The 22,625-nt window shown below is 36.0% G+C and overlaps 1 protein-coding gene across 6 annotated transcripts in view; it reads right to left on the bottom strand.

Moving 5' to 3' along the window:
• Positions 1-22,625, bottom strand: part of TCF12 (transcription factor 12) — a 174,017-nt gene that overhangs the window by 46,633 nt on the left and 104,759 nt on the right. For all 6 annotated transcript variants that reach the window (XM_010571773.1, XM_010571774.1, XM_010571772.1 and 3 more), the window contains exons 8-9: positions 10,123-10,258; positions 7,004-7,056 (exon numbers count right to left, since the gene is read on the bottom strand). In XM_010571773.1, coding sequence (XP_010570075.1) covers positions 7,004-7,056; positions 10,123-10,258 — 189 coding nt within the window. The remainder of the gene's footprint in view (positions 1-7,003; positions 7,057-10,122; positions 10,259-22,625) is intronic.

Genomic DNA, 22,625 nt, shown 5'->3' on the forward strand with positions numbered 1-22,625 from the left:
TGGCATGAGCAGAGATATTTACCGGACGGTTTTAAAGGGGGGGGGGGGGGAGGCTTGTGGGATGGTTGTTGGGTTTTTTGTGGTTGATTGGGGGGCGGGGGGGTTGCTTGCAAAAAAACTCCAGTTAGTTATGACAGATATGGGTAAAAAAAAAAGTGGTGGTTTTTTTTTTTTTTAAATTGGAAACTACAGCTAGGAAGTTTCTCTTTCAGTATTTTTGCAAATAATATTGAATTTCAGGTGTTTAAGCTTTTACGTAAATATTTTACTAGAATGGAAAGAATGAGGAAAAAAGTGTTATATATCACATTCTTCAGAATCAAACACAAAGCAATTTATTTGAGGTTTTAAAACTTGTTTCAAAAATCTTTCAAATAAAACTTTGCTAGGATATTGCTCTAATTCAGAAAGTTGTATTATTTTGCTGAAAATATTAAGCACTTAAGGTTTGAAAGCCTCTATATAAAGGTTTTAACTACCCATAGCTGTATTAAAAAGTAAATAAATATGTTTATTATCCCGGGGCAATAAATGATCCCATCAGAAGCCTGATAATTATCATTCCAAAATGTGCTAAAAAACCTACCCAATCTAAAAATGTGCATGGACCTTAAACAAATTTTAAAACCCGAAATGAATTAGCAAGGCTGCATTACTGAAACTTGCATAGGACTACCTAGAAATCTTTTCACATCAACTCAATATGGCCAAGAAAATTTATTTGAAAAATTAAAAAGTGATTAAGGGGTCCCTCTGCTGGTCCAACCTTAGTATCATTTAACTTTTATTTCATTACTGAAGTACAGTGTATTTTTCACTTTCTCCCCTCACCAAACCCACTCAGCTAAACCTGCACTTGTGTCATCTCCCTGTAGGTGGCTCCATAGTCAAAACCTGAGCCCAGCCTAATACATCAATACACACACACTTTAAGAATTTATTAAATAATTCAGTGTCAGAGCAGCTTTAGAAAACTGCACGTCAAAATGCAGAGAGCTAATTGTGCCTCAGCATATATTTCTTTGCATATCTCCCTTTCTTCTGTGCTCTAACTTGCTGCTTGCAAAAATTGTTCTGCAAATGAAGCAGAGTGAGCTATCAAAAGCCAAACAAGCAATCCTTCTGTCATCCACAGTTAGAAATCTGCCTACTACTTCCTTACAGAAAGAAAAAACGCTAACAACTAATCCTAGCTATCAGTGCAAACAGTATGAAATCCTGTAACTAAATCTCCAAGACTGTACAACTTGCTTTCTTTAGAAGTCTTGACATTACAAAAAACTGTGGCACTAAAGCAAGAGGTAATTTAATTCAATTTCTTCGCTTCAGTGCGTAAAGACATATCTTCATCTGAAATCTCATTTAAAGACTACACAGTGTTTTAATTTCAGTACCATTTTTTGGAAAAAGCAATCATTTTTGTATTGTCCATTTCTGAAAATGGCACAGTCACAGGCAAAGCAACCTGCCCAACATTTGGGCTGAGCAAGCAACTGAAAGGAAACATCTCGGTTCAACAGCAGGTAGAAGTCCAGCAGCACAACGTTGCTCACTACTTTCCCAGCTGACTTCAGGGATTATAAAAGCCTTCCCACCAAAACCACAAGTATTATCAAGCAAAAGATAATTAAGAAATAGTCTTCAAAAAAGCTTTTATCCTTATCTATTGTTATAAAACACCACACTAATTTATGGTAATGGACACATTAATCTTTGAGGTAAAGCAGAAGTTGCAACAATTCAATGTAACTTCTCCCTAAATTACAGGAGCTGCAATTCAGTCATGTTATTTTTTCAGATAACCGTTTTAGAACTATGCGCACATTTAAGGTTCTTTTATGCAGATCTACACTCCCATTTAAGAGCATCTAATATGCTCATTTTGATATGTTGTGAAAACTTAAAAAATAAAGTATCTCCAGTAAATCCAAACACAGAGAAATAATTTGACATCATTATATAGCCCTCATATGTATATACGGATTTTCAGAGAGAAGATCTCTCAATTAAGCAACCTCACAACAGTTCAGCACAGTCAGATGACAGCATAGTCAGTTTGGAAAAATGATCTGATTGCAATAAAAAAAATTGCTATTAAGGGAGGGTTACTTAAGTACCTTCACCTTAATTCAGTGAGATCTCGATCTGAACTCTCACAGCAGGACTTTACAATGGACCGCTTAGCCGTCTAATGACGGCTAAATGTTCTCTTATAGCAAAGAGCGGGTGGGATGTTACAATCTGAGGTTACTGCTGTTTTCAGACAGATTTCAGATAAAGGTCATGTTGAAAAAAACTACAATAATCTATCCAGAAAACCAGGTCTTTTTCTTAATAAACATAAAATCTCAAAGAAACACTTTTACTTCATTTGTAACATAATTTAGGGGTTGCATATTTTACGTATTTGCTTTTTGTTCAAGCTCACAGATGAATGCCGTGCTTAAAAAGGAGTATAGAGCAAGTCCCCAAAAACTTTATCCCTTGAATCAGGTGACAAAAGAACAAGTATAAAGCAGAAGAAGGGAAGATGAAAGACTAAGTCGCAAGGAAGAAATTCCAAGTTCTGTGTTGCATTATCCATAAGGATTTATTTGCTCAGTTTTGCTATTTAAAATCACCTTCTAAAACACAGCACAGCATCAGAAGCAAGGGTCAAGCGAGTTACTGCTGTCTTTGAGAGTGTTAGATATTAAAGACAAGTGACAGTTGAACGTATCCCTTGACTGTGCAAGACAATTCAGAACAGCTCTGAACAAACTAAATGCTGCTTTTTACATTTTGACACCATTTCTGGCCAGTGGGAACAAATCTTACTTACAAAAAAAAAAAAAAAGAAACTAGAAAGTCAGTTAAACATAACCTCACAGTCAGTTAAATATCCCATGAAGTATCTACCCAGGATGCTCCAAAGTTTTCATCCAGAGCCACAGACTTCATAAAAGTATTCCAAGGATATTGCTTTACACCAGGCTACTTCAATACACATTGAATTTGCTAACGTTGAGGATAATTCTCTAAAGAATATAACATTCACCACGCTGAGTGGACTTTATTTTTAATACAATCTAAACACTAAAGCCTCAAAACTGGGTTTCAGATAAACATTCAGAGGACTGGATCCTTTCCACTCCACCATTTCAAATAATCTCCTTTTACCCTTCGGGAGGGATGAAGGAAGGAGGGAGCACAGAAGGGAGTAAGATCTATTCTTTTTCTTCTGGTACCATTGGTATGAGACAGATCTTGAAATATATTTCTCAAGCTCAGTCTTAAAAGACTAGCATGATACCAAAAAGAGAACTGCCTTAAATGTTTGGGGGGTAGTTCTGTGTGTACAAACCAAGTTTTCTCTAGCTTTGCTTCATAAAGAATTCTTGCAATAAATTAGCACCCACAGACTCTACACATACTATAAAGGGCGATATATGAGGAAGCCCTATAATCAAGCTATAAATTGTCTTAAATGTATTGAAATCTATCCCAGCTGAAACCAGGACAAACATAACGAGTTTGAATTTAGAAAGAGGTCTTGGTATTACAAAACATTAATTTGACCATCTCTTATTAAATAAGTGGCAGTCTAAAGTTTAATATTAACTGATAGTTTCAGGTACTGTGGAAAGTCTAAAATACTCAAAATAGTTATTAGAAATGGAACTACATAGAAAACAATCAGATATTTGTGCCTGTGTGTCACAGCTGATTTTCTGTAACAAAAATCAACAGACATGATATATCTCAGCTTATTTCTCTATGTGAGACTAATTACATGGCAAAAGAATGATGATATTCACATTGTTTTTCTTAGAATTATAACACTATAATCAGTAGCGATCATGAGATTAATCATAAATATTAATTTGAAATATTTTCTGAGTACACGTGTAAACGGTATGTTTCTGCTCATAGCCCATCCATAATTAGATGGCAATCTCCCTGTGCATTTCCAAGTGAGCCTTACTTTTCTTTCTTCTCCCTCTGTGCACTGAACAGCTCTTCCTAACTCAGCCCTGCCGATTAGTTACAACTGGTTTCAAGTCACATGGTGTTATTAGTTTCTTGGCTTAGTTAAGGTAACTCCTACAATCATAAAAATTCTCAGAAATACAACAGTTTTGAATCTCTGAAGACAATGTCACTCACTGAACAGTATTCCCCCCTCTCCCCTAATATAAACAGCACATCACAATCTTTCTGTTCACTCAAGCCTGGCTTGAGCCAACAGTGAGAAAAAATAAACCACTGATTTTATAGTTGCTATCCTCCCCATAAGGCTTTAAATTTAATCGTTGTAGTTTAACGTAAATGCTTGCATGTCAACATTCAAAATGTTTTCGGCAATGACTCACCACTTAGCAATTTACAACAGGAAAACTTAAAAATGCATTTGCCTGGTGCATTTCATTTTTACAGTAGAAGGACAAGTTCAGATTGACTTGCATTCCAGAAAGTAACTAAACAATTCATTAGCACTTTTCTCTGTAACTATTTTTACTTCAGGCCCTGATAAGAACACATGAAGAAAGATAAACCTCAAAGCAAGTCATTTCAGAAAATACCATACAAATCCAAGAGAGAAAGAAACAAGCTGAAGTAAGATTTTTTTTTTTTAAGAAAATCATTATTTCTTAAAAGATTGTTACTAAATTACTGTTATCTAGGAAATTAAATTACTGTTGAGTATCCGTTGACATGGTAGCCCTATACTAACACAAAAAGATTGGAGAAAACCATCTTTTAGAAACTGAAATATTAAAAAACAAACATTTGTATAACAACACTAAGTATCATCTTTCTTTTGACTTCCCCTATTAAAGTTCCCTGTACTACCTATTGGCTAAATCAATCTTCATCTTTCCTACAATACATTCTGACTTCTTACCAAGGTATATTTAAAATAAAGACAACACTTACATAATTATGTACTCAATTTAAATTTCCTATGATGCTCAGTGAAATTTGGTTTGTGTCATCTTCCAAATACATATCATCTCATGTCACTTTTTTTTTAAATGTCATTTTACTTCAAGGCTCTATTCAGCACTGAAAGCATTGATACACAGAGAAACAGTACTTAAAAACTGCAGCATTGCAATAATTGATTATTCACAGTAACTGCACTTTATTGTGCAGATTGGTACAATGTTAATACAAATAAAATTTATCAGCATTTTTTTGTCTCCACTATTCTCACAGAAGAAGAATTAAGTGAAAACCATTTGAAAAATACTGCTTCTTAAAATTAAAGCCTGGTAAGAGAAATAAGAGAAATTTTTCATTCGCTAAAATGATCTCTTTACCTGGCTGATGGTACTAAATACTAAACATGTAATGTAAGCTTTATTACTCGCCTAGAATTACAGTAATAAATTACATGAAAATTGCACTGCTATGTGTTTTAGCTTCTCTGACATTTTAAATATATTTTTGTTAATCTAGCAGAAATCATCTGCTAGACTGTAAAGCCACCCTACATAACACGCAACTGTTAAAATGTAAATTGCCAAACTATTTTTAGCTGCTGCTGAAGGAAAAAAAAAAAACCAAAAAAAAAAAAAAAAGAGGGCGGGGGGGGGTAGGAAAGGAAGAAGAATAATATTCCTGGCCTCGGGAATAATGATTTGAGGCATTGTGTTCATTTTGTTTATCAAGCAGCTATTCAGCCTCTAGTGGGGCCCAAGTGCTTATGCAAGCAAAAGCTTTTAAGAGTGCCTGCAGCTGCAATCCTGGCTTCCAGGTAGGCTGCAGGTTCAGAGCACAGCTGCCCCAGGCTATCTATACTATCTCAGCTCCATCTGGAAGTACAGTTAAAACGGGATTTCAGATCCTGGTTTCTGTATATATCACCGTGAGCAGGGGGAGGGAGAAGGGAAAGAGAGGGAGGAAAGAACAGGGGAGATGCAAGGACTAGAAGACACCATCCATACTTCAGACTCAATACAAAATAAAAAGATCAGACCCATTTTGCTCCCACTATATTACTGTTGCCGGTGCAGTATGTTCCATTCAGCCTATCCGTCTTTGAGTTATGACTCATCCAAGTGCACCTGCGCCCATGTGTTAAGTACTGCCAAATAAAAGCCCAACATCCATTTACACAACAAAGAGATGTACCCCGCAAGGCAGCGGAGCTTCACCCTCCCCTCCTGTTTGTTCTGAGCAGGGGAAAAAATCATTCTGTCCTTCACTTCACTGGGGATTTTTCACTTCACGTGGATTTTTAAATGCAGATTCATTTATAAACAATTTTCTTCCTTTTAAGAATAAAGCATATTTAATACCACAAAACACCCCTATAGCATTAGATTATCACAGCCATTAATGATTTTTCCACCAAAACCCTTCCAACCTTTTTCATCAAAGCCCTTTATTCTCAAAGGATAAATTTTCAAGCAAAGAGGGATCAACAAACTAGTTGCTTGAAAGCTTTCCTGATGCTAGACTGAAGTTAGGAAAAGCTTAATGAAGGCTTTAAAATCCACCAGGGCTTCACAATGAACATCTGACTCGGTGATTTATGCATATTAATAACCTCAGTCCTACTGAGGCAAGCTGAGCTGTACATGTCCTCCGAATCTTAATGTCTTCAGCTCCACTGGGATTATTACAAATGTAAATTTCTAAGATTCTCAGCTATTAATCTCTGTCTGTCCTCCTGTTCAGCAACATAATGACTAATTAAACATCAAAAGACCTGTACAGGAGATCTTCTTTGACAGCTCCTGGCCCAGCTCTCTTCCCAAGAGAGGAATTCAAATGACAGGGACAAGTGGGTAGGAGCATATGAGCAAGCTACAAATCACCGCTATGAAATCTAAAAATTCCACATCAAATGTGTATTTAGTACTCCAGAACCACTCCCAATTATCTAGTCTAGCTGTTCATGTCCAGCAGATAGAATTCCTAATGCTAAAGTTAAGTACTTTGTATGTATGTCAGGTAAAGAGAGCACAATTTGAGCCCAATTTGTTTACTATAAGTAAAAAAATGTAGTACTTACAGAAGAAGGCAAACCAGGGGGCACCTTTCTTACTTTCTTTGTCTGTAGAGGATCTGTACACAGAAAAACAACATTTCATCAAGTATCTACATTACAGATGAGAAAGAATAAACAGCTAAGCTATACAGTTTTTTCTTTCCACAATTGATTTCTTATTTTCCAGTTTCATGCATTTTTTATTCTGTGCCAATGAAATTTGTTTTTCACATCAACAGAAGAATGTAACATACTGATGTTCTTCTCTAAAATAAAGCTTTGCTAAATAATTACTTTCAATTCTTTCCATAAGGAAAGCAGTCATTCCTAGGAACACTAACACTGAAGGGTACACTGATGCCCCTACACACTTGCTAAGAAACAAAGTAAAATTTTGAGATATCTAAGGAGGAAAATGGAATTGATTAGTGAGAGAAATGCTATCCCTTTCTATGCTTCAGAGTAAAGACAGAACTATCAAAAAGGAATTCATGACACGGTGTAAATTTCTCGAGCTTTTAGACCACGGCAAGGTTGTAAATAAACAGCAAATCTAATGACCTAATTACTTAAGTAATAAAGGCAATATAACTCAAATTTGCATGTAATAGTAAAGTTGGAAGTATGATACACGCTTCCTTCTACCAATAATTATTGTAAAACCACAAAAGTACCCAGCAATTTCACTACCTAAATCAAGAACCTGAACCAGTCTAGTCAGCTGCTAATAAAATTAATCTGAATGGTATACACTTAAATTGGAAGTTAACTGATGTTCTGAAGATGAGTATCTGGTAAGATTACCAGTTCTACAGTTGACCAATTGAGTCTTCAATTAAAATACAAAATTCCTATTACTTTATTTTAATTCAGAACATTTAATCACTATTTTATTATACGGTATGACAAGATAAAGGCGAGATAAGGTGAGAATATCTGCTGGATATCTTTACTCTGACCATTCCCATAGGACATGTTTGATAAGAAAGTAAAAGGACTTCTCAAAAGATATTTACGCTGCACTCAGAGTCACCTGGAAGGGAACACTGGTTGGTGGTTTCAATGAACTTCAGTAGCAATTTTAAAGAGTGTTTGTTAAAATCCTGGTCAGGCAATGCCTTCTCAGGGATAAAATAACCATAATTCCACTTTGCTTTAAATTCTCAGGCAGCGGTTTTGTAACATTTAAGTAGTCCATAAAAAAAAAGTAAACATACTTTCTCAAGCCATTGGAAACATGACTCAAGATAAAAGTGCACTTCCTTTTCCTGGCATTTCTGGAAAAACATTTCCATAAATTTCTAACCACCACCTGCTATGTCCCAGGTTACAGTTCCCCAGATTCAGCCATGACAGAAAGAGGAATATCAGACTGTTAACAGTTTGAACGGGTCTATATCCCTTGAGCTTCTCTTTCAAAGAATAAAATAAATAGGATTACTACTCTGAAAACACCACACAGCTTCATTTCGTTTGATTTAATAATATCTGGAACTTACCAAACTCTATCTAGATTGCACAAGAAACTAACTTAATCATATATTCAAGTATATAATGAAAATCAGACACTCTCATTTAGGACTCTCCCTCAATGACTGCTTCATACCATAACTTTTCTGCCCACGTCCGTATCACACTCTGTCCAGCACTCAAAGTCATGCTCTAACAGCCACCATTACTCAAAACCACAGCAGGTTACTATTACAGCAGTTTCTCACTAAAACCGATTCAATGGGGCCTAAACTTAACAATGACAACATCAACAACTTAAAATAACTATTTTAAAACCTAACTCTTTAATATTAAAGTTCAAACACCCTTCCAAGCAGCAAACAATGTCACTGAACTTTCCTTATACTGTTCCTCTTCTGAAACAGATCTGAAGACTGCTGTGTTTGTTTCTCACATTCTGAGGAAAATGAATACTTACAAATACATCTGTAAAGAATGACAACCCCAGATTGAACAGCGGTTGTCCTGACAACAGGTTAAAAAGTTACACAAAAATGGTATTTTAAAATGCATACATACGTGTACACACACACACACAGGTAAAGTTCCAAAGTCATATTTTTATAATTAAAGATTTAAAAAACAGTTTCAAGCATGTTCAGGACTATTTTCATACCCAATGAGTTTGCGGTTCTAGTCAATACTAAAGTTACTTCAAGAAACGATTTGCATTTGATGAAGGATTATTTTGGGTAAAGTATGGTTTAAGTTATATGGTTCCAACAAACAGGATTTTATTATGGAATAGAAGTGCTATACAGAATGAGGGGCATTAAAAGCCCAAACATATAACTAGAATAATCCTAATGACACAACATGCTACCATTGAACCACAGTAGCTTTTAAACTAGAATATCAGGTTAGAGTCCCTCTTTTTATACGAAAAAGATTTTTTTAAAACTTGCACACCAATTATTCGCGACAGTCTTACAGCAGAAATGATAGAACAGCTGGCTCATTCTTGATTCCCTAATTCAATAGAAAGTCTTCAGAGCTATGAAATATTACCACTGACTATGACCGAGTACTAAAATTCCATTTATCTCTAAGCATCTCCAGAATAAAATATTAATACTGTCATAGGATTATAATAATTTTTAAGCAAGTTCCTGCCTGCATATTTTGCAAGGTAGTTTGATTTTAGGATAAACTACTAGTCTCCAATTGCTAAGAACTTTAAAGGCATGTTGAACCAATTACAATGAACTATGTATTGCCCTGAATAAAGTTACTTTTAGCATATAAAAGGATAATTGTTTCCCCTTTGTGTCTTTCCTCTACTAAATAATGGTAATGACCTCAAGGTCAGGCATTTCCAGGAGTTAATGATGGCATGGGTTAAGGGCACTCAGCTGGTCATCAGCTCTTATCCATCTGTCATTATTGCTTTTGCAATTAAGAGCTTTATTGGAGTTTCTTGTTTGTTTTATAAGCAATACTGACCAGTGTTGAATCCAAACTAGCATCTCAGAGAAAATGTTAATAATTTCAGTTTATCTCTTATACAGGAGTTTGCTGTAATTTGAATTGCTCAGTACAGAGCAATCTCCAATATATAAAAAGAACTGTCAAAGAAAAGTCTGCAGAAATGCATGTTGAGCCAAAGTTTAAAAACTGTCTATATTACTCACCAAGAGCTGGTGAGTCATGAAGTGGTCTTCGGCGTTGATTTGTACCAGAAAACGGGTAGTAGGGTGTTCCAGGTTTTCCTGAGGATGACAGCTGACCTGGACTTCCAAGCCCCATATCTGACCGAAGCAGACTAGACTGCAAAACACACAGAGAAAAGTAAAATTAAGCTCTGTCATAACTCAGCTGTTAATATACCAGGCCAACAAACTATTAACCACACATAGGGCTCTTGGCATTTATAGGAATTTACTGGGCTTTCAGCAAAGGTCTTAAGAGTTCAAAAAAAAACATGTTGACTTTTTAAAATGAGTATTCAGAGAATATACTACAGCATAATTCAGAAAGGCAGAGCAAGTTTGCCTGCGAGCCTCCAAAAAAACATAACCATTTCAGTTTAAAACATCTGAAAGAATCAAGTCTGTCTTAAATTCTAAACAAAAAACCCATAATACTTTGTTTAGTTTGCAATGCAACACCTCTTCTATTACACAATATAAACATAACTGATAAAAACTGCTAAGAGTTTATAGTATGACATTAGGTTTTAGCACATACTTAGAAATCCAGAATTGCATTACATTCATAAAAGCATGGAATAATTGTCCAAAAGAATCAAATGCAGACAAAAAAGATAACAGATTAGATTAATGCACAGAACATAAAAAATTATGACATTCTAAAAACTTCAAACCAACAATGTAGTTGAACCCTAACCTTTTCGTTCCCTTTTCATGCAGTAAATAGAAAAACATTCTAAACACTTAGCAAGTGCATTATATATTGTTTGGCCTCACATTATTTAGATTTCTTCTGTGAAACTGAAACGAATGTTGGTGATTTATGAGAATATAGGTTTTCCATGGTTGATACTATACTTAGCCTGGTTTTAGTCTGAAAATCCCCAGACTTAGAGTGAAACCCACAGAACTGTTTGTACACAAAACATAATGCTACCAGGCAGTAAAAACACATTCACTGCCGCTTCACTCCTGGCTGTTGCATACAGCTTTCCTCATACAGCAGCACCCACTCTGTGTAAAACATAGCTAAAGACATTTTGCTTTTAATATTTGCAGAATCAGTGGTTTAGGGTCACCATGGAACCAGTAGCCTTCAGAAATAAGTGATTTGATTTCTTCATACTTGGTCATTACGTAGTGCAGTCTACCCGTTATAAAGGGAGTAAAGCATGGCTGTCAGATGGCAGGACAACAGTTATGCCTTGCCTACATTCAAACTGTGCTAACATTTCAATTGTCAGATGATGCTAACACAAAAACCGCTGATGGGATTAACTTTTATACCAAAAAGAATTCGAGGTGCCACCTAGCTAAAATTTCTCCTTCAGCCCCACTGCTCCCAAGCCAACTTTCCTCCTCCCCTCAGACCGCTCTCAACAAAGTTCACGCGCACCCATGGGTTCCAGAGGTGATCAAAAAAGCACACCTGCAGATTGGATCATGGCAGGAACTGCTCTAGCGCTGTTGCTTTCTAGGACTATAGCAGCTGACTGGAATATGTGCAGAGGCCACTGGTCCTGCCTCTCCTCACTTTTCCTTCTAAGGCCTGAATACCCTCATTCATAAACAAATTTTTTTTTTTTTTTTTTGATACTGTAGATGATTCAAACTGGTTCTTTTGGTGTGATGACTTGTGAAAGGTGAGGCTAACTCACAGGGCTCTCAGTAAGGTACTAAATCCCTTCTAACTTGCAATGCACTGGGATTAGCAGAAAATCCAGAGTTCATATTAAAAAAAAAAAAAAAAATATTTCTTACAAATCTATCACACAGTTTGAAGAACAAAGTTAATGATGATTAAAAATGTTAAGGCATAAAAATAAAGTTTCCTCTCAACTCAATTTCTTCATTCTTTTTCTTACAATAAAATAGTATTTAAATCAGAATTGTTAATATAAAACTCATATTGAAATGAGACACCCTTAAGGAGTGAGGTGATCTTTAAACAAAGTATACAGAAAAATATTGGGGGTGGGGGTGTGTGAAATCTGCTTATAGACTGTTTCAAGATTTCCTAATTCTGCCTTCAATAAAGTTAAGAGTTTACTGTTCTGCAGAAAACATTATGATTATCAGAATATCTGGCTTACATAGTATAAGTCTGAATTTAGCAAAGATGCTATTCTCAACATTTATTAGAGTTTTAGTGGTGAATACTGTGCAGGAAGCCTGGGCAATGTTTTGTGAAAAGCAGTTCCTCCAAACCAACACTGTCCAAAAGAAGAAATGAAACCAATTCTGCACTTAGCCCAAGACTTGACCTTCAGCCCAAGAATACCCAGGACTGATGGAAAACTTCTAAGGAAAACTTCTTTACACAGCCCATGGGGAAGGGGAGGAAGTATTGTGATAGTTGTCACTTCAAGTAGCTGAAGCAAGGTCCCACTCACAGAATCCCAGAACTGCTGAGGCTGGCAGGGACCTCTGGAGGTCATCTAGACCAGCCCCTGCTCGCTCAGAGCAGCTGTCAAACACAATTAGTAACTACATCCCATTCATGTTAAAGACAACCATCCCTGCTCCCCCCCAGCATCTTCTGATCATCGGCAGTGATTTTGGAAATGCAACGGGAGCCATAAAGACACCTCCAAAAAAAGGGGTGGGAGGGTTCTTAGTCCCTCTGTTCCTCTATTCATTAAGGGGGAGGGGAGACAAGATGACAAAAAAAAAAAAAACAAACAACAAAAAAACCCAAAACAAAACAAAAAACAACAAAACCAAACACCCCCACAAACCAACAAGTGAAAACTCTTAAATTCACTTCTACCAAGCCATTCCAAAAAGGCATGTGTCTCTATCTTTTCCAGACTTAACTTCCAACCTTTACATCACGACATTTACCACTCTTGCTTTTGTCCTAAGCATTCCAGTTCTTGACCTTTTCATTGGACCCTGAATTTCAAAGCAGTGTGGCTACTGCAACAACATAAAGTAAGTGTATAAGTAATATAATGCATACCCAGTATGTACATACCCAAGCTATGCAACACACTCTAAAGAAGTTTCCTGATCTAGATTGTGTTTGGGTAAGAATTCTTTATTAAAAAAAAAAAAAAGGGGGGGGGGGGGAACCCACCAAAAAACCTACAAACCTCTTCCACCATTCTCACAATTGAATGAAGCATCTGTTTAAAATTTTATAATTGTTCCTCAGTCTTCCAAAAGAAAATAAAAATAGATGTCATTAGTTCAGCTTATTGATTTTTCTGCCTGTCTGAACCAATTGAGAAGCAATATTGATTAGGACTGATCCTTTCCTCAGGGCACCTGATAAAGAAAGGAATACAAAAATACCACTGAGGATAGCAAAAAACCTTTGTATTATCAGCACCAAGCTTCTCCTGACTAAGTGCCCGAGGTCCCTGCACAGAGGCAGATCGCTTACATACATAGTTTGCAGCATTCTCCACAGAGAACATTCACGCTCACTCCGAACCTCATCTGCCAAGCACGGATCCAATTACTAAAGAATAATCAATGACTGGTTATTCTCCTGAATACTACCAAGTCCTGTCTGCATTACCATTACAAATAAACAGGCATTACCCTTAAAAATTTGCCTCTTTAGATTTTATAAGGCATATTTCCAGCTTCAAGATAAACAAGAATTTATTTAAAGCAGTATTTTCCCTAAGGAATGGGTGTTCAAGAACCAGCCTTAAAAAAAAAAAAAAGGGGGAAAAAATAAAAGGCTTTTATTACAATCAACTAAGAACACAGCAAGCCTGATTCCAAAGAGAACAGAGAAAGAGGTAAACATGACTGCTTAACTTTTCTAATTTATCCCTTTCAGCAAAACCAAGAAACAGTTCTGACAGCCTCAGGGGAAATGACATGGCCTTACCCCAAAAATAAAGGCTTTTACAAGGGCCACTATGTAGACAAATGCTTTAAAGGGGTCATTTTCCTAAAAAGTATTACCATAAAAATGAAATGCAGGGGAGTCATCCATTCAAACACTGCAAGGGTGAGGTGAGGGGGAAAAAGAATCATATCTACATGGAGGGTGTGGTGGTGGTGTATTTATGCACCCTTGTCACAGAAAACAAGTAACTTCGTATTGCAGCTGCACTTACGTGCACACAAAGTTAGCTTCCATTCAACCTAACAAGCTAATCAACCACTTGCTTCTATCAAAATGGTATGCCCGAGATAAAAAAAGCTCCTTACTCAACATATTTTAAATTTTTTTTTTTTAAATTGATTCTTTCAAAGAATTTGAGCACAGAAGTAAGAAAAAGTTTGACTACTTTGGAAGTTTTCTTTTCCCCAGCCCAACTCCATCAATCTTCAGAATCCCAAAGATACAACTTGATGCCAAAATACTGCTCTGCCTTCAATGAACTTCTAGGACACCAGTCAGCAGAATTCTAACATGTTGGTAAACGCTTCTTTGATATAAAAAAAAGAAATGTGGACAAGTAAAGGCCTACAGATGTCGTTATGTAATATTCCTTGCAGCTCTCCAGCATTTAGGCTATATGTAGATAGGAAAGCCAAGCTATCCTGAAAAATACACAAACATTTTTAACAAACACACTCCATACACTACATTATCATATATAAGGTTTTACCTTTCCACAAATGTATTTGGTTAGGTAGTTAGCCTTGTCTTTCTTTGTCTAAATCTCATTCACATCCATTTTTTTAAATGCAAACATATTAGCAAACACTTCAAGAACTCAGATTTTTCTAGTGTAGCCATAGCCAAATTATGCAATAGTTTAATCCAAATACAACTGTATGTCTTTACATCATTCATTTTTATTTTCTATTAAAAGAATAATATTGTTGAGAATAAAAGCATTAGCCCATTATATGCAACTGATTATGACAGGACCATTGCGCTGGCATAATAAAGGGAGGCTGCTTTGGCAGCGAAATGAGAACTGCAACTTACCAACTGCACACTTAGATCTTGAAACTGCCCCCCTCGTCCCCCCAATAAATTAGTCAACTAGATTTTATTTTTCCTTGCTTTTCTGCATTAGCTTCCTTTTCAAAAAGTTTATGCTTTGAGTCCCAGTAGTCAGGCTGTCCCTATTTAAGGCAGGAAAATGGTCTAAATTTAACAAAAACAAAAAAAACCAACCTTGAGTGTTTAGCTAAAATTTGTGAGCTTAGATACATTATTTTGTAAAAGTAAAGTAACACAAAAGCATTCATCTCAATGAAATCCCTCCATTATCCCACCACACAATCATAGACAAATTCACTTGGCATTTCTCTGTTTCTCAGAATTACATAGAGCACGTAATAAGTGCATTCCTTGCCCTACTGTAAACTTGAAATGCTGCACTGAGTAGAGCAAAAGTTTCACATACATGTCATCTTATTCAGTGAGCCGTTTGGGTGACTTAAAGCATGTATATAACATGTCTTAATACCTCACATCTTGCCTTGTAGATAAACCTGACAATTTGCATGCACTAGTTTAAAAGAATGTAACAAAATGGAAAGTCAAACTCTGCTAAACTTGCAAAATCCCCCAGTTCAGTTGTGTATGTTTTTACTGTGATTTCAAAGGAAAACCTACCACAAAATTATAACATTAACAAATAATTCCTCTGTGAGATACTAGTACAGTACAGAGGTTTGGGCTGCACAAACACCCATCACCTGAGTTCCAGATCATGCAGTTTAAGCCAAAAATATAACCAAAATATGAAGTGTTAAATTCCACTTTACTCAAGTCTCCAATCTTTGGAAACTGTAATAAATATGCACTCTAAAATAGTAGCTGAATTTGGAAAAAACACTGACATATGATGTAAGTCCATTTTGAATTTAAATTCAGAGATATGTTTGCAATTATCAGCATGTTGTTAAAGAATCTCATCCTGAGAATATCATCAAATAGTAATGTGAAATACAGTGTCACCATTTTGAGAACAAAGGGACCCTGAATGAGTAATCAATAGCAACTGGCAGAAAATGAGGCATTAATTATGATCCTCTCTAGTGTTTTGTCTCAAACAAGGTTTCATTAAATATATTGTGCTAACCTGTACATCTTCAAGCCATTACCAATAGATTTGATCAGATACATTTTTGGTCCATTTCAGGAGGAGGAAAATATCAGAATTAAAAAAAACCAAAACAACATCTAAAGTGTTATATGATAAATTGAGCATTTTTTTCTTGATCAATTTAAAGGAAATCAGGGGTTGCTAATAAAACATCTCAGGAGAAGATCCTCTAACAACATGCTGATAATTGCAAACATATTCCTCATTTAAAAAAAATACTCAGATCTTATAATCTCAATGTAGTCTCTTGAAAATTTAATTATCATCTCCTATACCTAAAGTATCATGCAGGTTTGAGAAGATAATGACAGTCATCCATCAACTGCATCCTGCCAGTGTAATCAGGCTAATCTAGCTCACTGGAGTAAAAAACAGCTACCTAGGGTACTAAATACTGAAGTGATGCAATATCATAAACAAAATAACAGACATTTAGGTTTACTGTCTTCCCAATTAATGTTAACACTGAAAAATATCAAAGTATCGATATATTCTCTTTTTACATCAAAGCTCTTCTGGATCACCAAGGGCTGCTTATTCAATGTCTATACCTAAGCAGAATCTGCTACTATGGATAATTCTGTTTATGTGTAAATATACTGAGACTGAGCATAGGGACAGAGGAGAGAGAAGGAAGAAGTTTATTCAGAATTCCATATAGGTAATTTTAAGCAGTGGGAGGAGTAAAGATTAAATGTGAAGGGAAGGAAACGTTTTGTATTTCTTCTGCATCTAAGTGGCTTTAAAGCACTCGATTAATACAAATATTTTGAATGACTCCCTTCCTTCTCTTTTGCAATAGTGGCCTCCCTGCACTGATACCGCATATTGGCAAGGCTACAAATTCTGTCTTACAGTTATAAAAGCGGCACCCTGCTGATGTTGGTGTCCAATCCCCGAGGTTATGCTGGCTCAGCTTGTCTTCGCTCATCCCCCCGGGCAAGGTATTTTTTCATTGCTGACTGAATTCTAGGAAAGCATTACTAAGCATTGTGATTACAGGTCAGACTCCCCTCCCTTTGCCTTTGAATCTTTTTGCTACATTATGAAAACAGTAGTTTGAACAGCTTCCTTACTGTGATTATTATACAAAAGCAGAAGGTTTGCGGAGAACTGGAAAATGTCAGAAGAGAGGCAGCTGAGGGGTTATTCATCTACTTTTGAAATTTTTTGGTACCAGCCTTCCTGCTTTTCCCTCTGATCACAAGATATGAGCATGAGAAGTCAACATTATAATAAAAGATTTTATGCTGAATCTTATTTACAGAAGTCAGGCTATAAAGGATATTATAAAGCTCAAACTATCCTTGCATCTGCTTCTCCCTCTGCATCTTCAGCAAAATGATTTCAAAAGATTTCAGACCTTTAGTAGAATGTTTCATGTATATGGTATGAAAGCTGTGCATCTCCTCTCCCACACAACCAAGAGAAAAATCTCACTTGCTCTAAGCACCAAGTCAGAAAACATGTAACATAATGAAGGTTCAAAAACTATCATTAATATAGCAACCAGATAATTGTTAGGACTTAACATGGAAGACCCATATGTTTTCACATATGATCAAGTGAAAGCTAAGTCCAATACTAGGGTGCTAGTAAATGGACAGACAAGTCTGGTAAGTATCTTAGGCTCCAATCCCCCACGCCTTAATAAATGTTATCCTTCTCTCCCTCTATTTTCTATAGAAATCTGTGCCATCAGGAACACTATCATCTTAAAAAGCACTCCACAACACAACTGAAACCAATGCAAGTTGGATGGTTTAGTTCCATGGAAGAGGAATCAATGGCTCATCTGTCTTGTGTTTCTTTCCATCCACTGACTATCTGCTCCAGCTACAGTCTCTCCTAGCCCATCCCAGGCAGCAAATGCTAAGTAACAGGCTGCTTACACCACTCATCTTCCCCTTCCCAATTCTACTCAAGGCCTCTATTCATCTTGAAAGCAGTTATCTGTGCAGATGCAAAGTTTGGGAAGGGACTTCATCTCCCTGTGAAGTAAGAAAGGAAGGCAAAATGGTGGCTCAAGATGCTAGAGTAATTACAGACAAGAGGAATAAATACTTCAAGAAAATCCAAAGGGCAATCCAGCACATTCAAACAGACAGGTATGGCTGGGAGAAGAGAACTGAGCTAATCTTTTCCCCATCCTCCATTTATACCATAAATTTGTAATTGCAGAGCACCCAGCTCTGAGGCAGTTAAGATTAGCTGGAGACCAACAGTAACTAACCAAAGAAATTTTATCTGCACTCCATGGTGTAACATGCTTTTTACTTCCTTATGCAGCAATGTGTAAGATACTATATATATTGATTTACAGGCTATTTATTACCTTAAATACAATCAAACACAATCAAAAATTAAAAGGAGGCAAGAAAATTTGCCAATCCTAAATAATGTGAGAAAGAGAAGGGCAAAAGAGAAGTAACAGTTTGTCTGCTTAAGACATGCAAAATGATTCTTTGCAGGGCTGCTCCCCTTTTATAAATAGCATCCCTCCCCTAACTATAACTAATTCCTAACACCTGCTACCCACTTCATTCCGGGGGATGTCTTCCCTGATTAACTTCAGGTGGTCACCTCCAGCTCTGAAAAGAGAAATCTAGCCTGTGCCCAGTACATTTTTACTTTCTAAAAAGGTTCTGCAGGCTCCTTATCTGCTGAGACAGGATATATTTTCCCAATAGCACAGTAAGTAATTCACTTCTAATAAATCATAATCAAGAGAAAGTTAATATTGCTTGCTTTTACTTGAGAAGTAAAATGAAGCAAAATAAAATCAAGTCTGGACATTCCATCTGCCCTTAAACTATGTATCCCCCTCCCTATTCCACCCTTTTAAGATGGTATCAGCTGGCAGAATCCAGTCAGCTGCTTCAGTTAACATTGTGTCACCCTTTCCTTCAGAAGCTGTGTTTCTTAGAGATTGATAGCTCAGCTGTAAAAATCTGCTTTGGGGAGACACCTGATATCAAAGGTGTCAGAGAAGAGGAGATTAAAAAGAGAAAATTTACAAAATAAAATCAGTTTGTCAGCTTTAAAGTTATATTGGTATTAAAAACCCCACAGATGTATAAGCCTTAAAATTTTTTGTACTTCCGTAACTCAGTATTACTTGGATTTAAATAGACATTATGTTCTGTACACTGTTTCTAAAACTATGTGAGGAAGGAAGAAAAGCAACTGGTGCCACTGCTTGTAGTGTTTTCTAAGGCTCCACAGATAAGAAAGGTCCAGAATATCATGTGTTTTTCTGCCTCATTGGAAAGATCCATCTAAAGCATCTTCAAACATACTGCCAGCAGTGAGCAGGAAGAACTTTCTTGTTGCTGTTGAATAGATACAGTAGTTTAAAAAAAAAACAAAACCCTAAACTTGTGGGTCCATAGCTGATGCAACCTGACATCTTTTATTAGCACCAAAGTAAATTCTAAAAATTTTTTTTAAAGTACAAAATGGTAGCCCTTCTATAGCACCTATGCTTTTTTATAATTACCATGTTTAAAGTATGCATATTTTTCCTTATTGTACGCAATTATATTGAAGTGTATATTCTCTCTATATATGGTTTGGTTTTCTTTTTTTCCTAAAGATCTTATTTATAAACCTGGAAGTCTTAAAAAAAAAAACCAAATCACCCCCCCCCCCCCAAAAACCCAAACCACCAAACAAAAAAACAAACCTGAAGGGACCTGAGCCACATTAGCTACAAGGTTTAGCCTAACATTCTCCAGAGAGAATTACCCACACTTTAGCACCCCTTTTGCCACAATATTACTTCCTCTACTGTCTACCACCTAGGTGTGGTCTAAATACGCCTATTTCCAATCATTCCTGAGACAACCTATATACATTTTTCTATTAATTTTAACCGTTTCATTAGTCCCCTCTCCTCCCCTTTTTTTAAAAAACATATTTCAATAACAGTACAATATCATAGGAGCAGATGGCCCATCCTCAACACAGAATAACTGTCTAATCATTTCTCTCAAGGAAGCCAAGCATGGATAGAAGTCTTAGAGACAAGCAATAAAAAAAGTTTCAGGGTATGAACAGAATTCCTACAGGAAGAAATGAAAACTGCAGAACTCTGAATGTGTGCAAGAGTGCTTGCATATGCAGTCTTCAGACATACATCAGGTTACCCAAGAAGAAAGTATGAAGTACTCACTGGCCCTGCAAAGAAACACTTAATACCTATGTTCAACACAGCTGTCCATTGCTTCTTTCATCTTCCAGCAAGACATCTAGTGCTCACTATTCTTTGATATATAATGCCACAATAAAGCATGTTAGTAGTGGTCTAACACAATAGCCCTTGTAATGAATTGTTAAAAACTTAGCAAAGCATCCTAGAAGCAACTGCAGAGACATGCTGCCATGCTGCTATTCGGGGGCTGTAACTGCAGACCAAGAAAGACTTGTTTGGAAGCCTTCATACACATTTAAAGAACAACCACGTTTTAAAATGACATGTGCTACAAATACCCTTTTCTTCTTTGACTCACACATTTTAAGTAACATCTCAGCTGTCAGATACCATTAAAACTACTCTATCCCACTACGCACAATCACTGATTTCTTTCACTCTTGCCACTTCCAAGTTTTTTGTTCTTACAAAGCATGTGCAGATGTATACATGAATACAGATTTCATGTATACATGAAATACATGTAAAAACATTTATTTAGTAAACATAATCCATAGCTCCTTCCTGCATTCATTTTTCATACTGTTCTTTGCTTTTCCAATTTTGTCAGTAAATCTCATTTCTGCTTCCCACATACGGTTTTACACTCTTACCTCCTAACATTCACATTTTTGTCTGTATGCTTATTCTTCCAGCTGTTTAATGTTACCTGATGCTTTAATCTTCTCCATTATAATATATACACATTACAATTTTATAGTTTATGAACATATTAAAAATACTTTTAAGTTGGTGCTATTCAGTTCTATTAATTTTTCTCTATCAGCAAGCTGGTATCTACATCCTACTATGGACACTTGTTTTCACTCTTGCTGGCATATTCCTCACTACCTCACCTGTAAGACAAAAAAGTTGCCATTTTTGCCTATGCACAGTATGAGTGAGCTTTTATGTTCTCCCTAGACAACTCAGATTTCTGGAGTTCTACTCTTATTACACTTCTTGAACCTGTGAGATGGCTGTTAGAAAGCGTGCGCTCTGAGATACTATTTTCCCCAGCACTACAGGATTGTTCTTTAGATTTGCATTCTGCACAAACTGCTTTAAAGTTTTTTTTTAATTTGAAAGAGGCAAACCACTGACTACACAAAGTAACATACACTTGCAAACATTTCTTTTGCCAAAATGATCATCTGTTAAATTGCCCAAGAAATTGGTGCTAAAGGCATTTTTTGGGTTTATTTCAAAGTTCTTATAGTGTATTTTTTTGCACAAAAATAAAATGAACTTTTTAGACTGTGAAGGATGTAACAGCTAATAAATACAGTTTTTTACGCTTGTAAACTTATTCTTTAATATGTTCCTAAATTTGCAGACAAGATGCAAACCTTCATAAAGTTCCACATTAAATTGTGAAGAAAGCTGTTCGTAAGTCAAGAAAGAAAGAAAGGTCACAAATTTTTGCTAAAAAGCCAACAGTGTGAATTCCCATTGCTCTATACCTATATTGTATTAAATTCTGTAATATTTTTCAGCACAAGTGAGTCAAGCATATACAAATCTAGCATTCTCTGACTGGCAACCAGATGAGGAGAATATTTATGTATTGAGTCATACCAAAGGTGGAAGATGGATGAGTTTGTTCCAACTTACTTCAACAATCAGGGAGATGTCAGCTAATTTTTTCTCCAAGGTACTACCCAAGTAACAGCATACATTTAAAGTAATTTAAGAAACTCAAAACATGCTCTGAAGATGCACAAAGGCCACTACATCTGTCTTAATATTCCAGTGAAGCATATTTTTTTTTTCTTTATAAAGAAGAAATTGGGAAATCCTGTAAGTTTTTCTGAAATTATGTTTTAATATGTTTACTTGAAGTATATTCCCATAAGGAGCACTAAGTATGGTGCTAATGTGCATAAAATGCTGCTGTCATACTGCAAAATTCAGGCTAATTCAATAATGCCTGATGTGCCTTACATCATGTTGCAATGATGCAATAATATGCTGCTAAATGAGTCACCTCACATTAGCTTCACAGCAATAGCAGAGCTGATGGCTATTGAAGGGAATATACTGTAGCAGTATTACTGGAAACACTGATGGACCAGCTTTCTATTGGAAATTTTTTCTTCATTAAAAAAAAATATTCTGAAGCAGCCTTATTTCTTACCAATATGCACAAACCTTATACAATAATAGTGGCATAAATGAGTTTAAAATCCTTCTGCCACTACTAAATACAATATATATAGTATACACAGTATCATGTAAATTCTTCATATGATCTCTATGTA

The sequence above is a fragment of the Haliaeetus leucocephalus genome, unplaced genomic scaffold, assembly GCF_000737465.1.
Source record: "Haliaeetus leucocephalus isolate CR32 unplaced genomic scaffold, Haliaeetus_leucocephalus-4.0 Scaffold339, whole genome shotgun sequence".
Lineage (NCBI taxonomy): Eukaryota > Metazoa > Chordata > Aves > Accipitriformes > Accipitridae > Haliaeetus > Haliaeetus leucocephalus.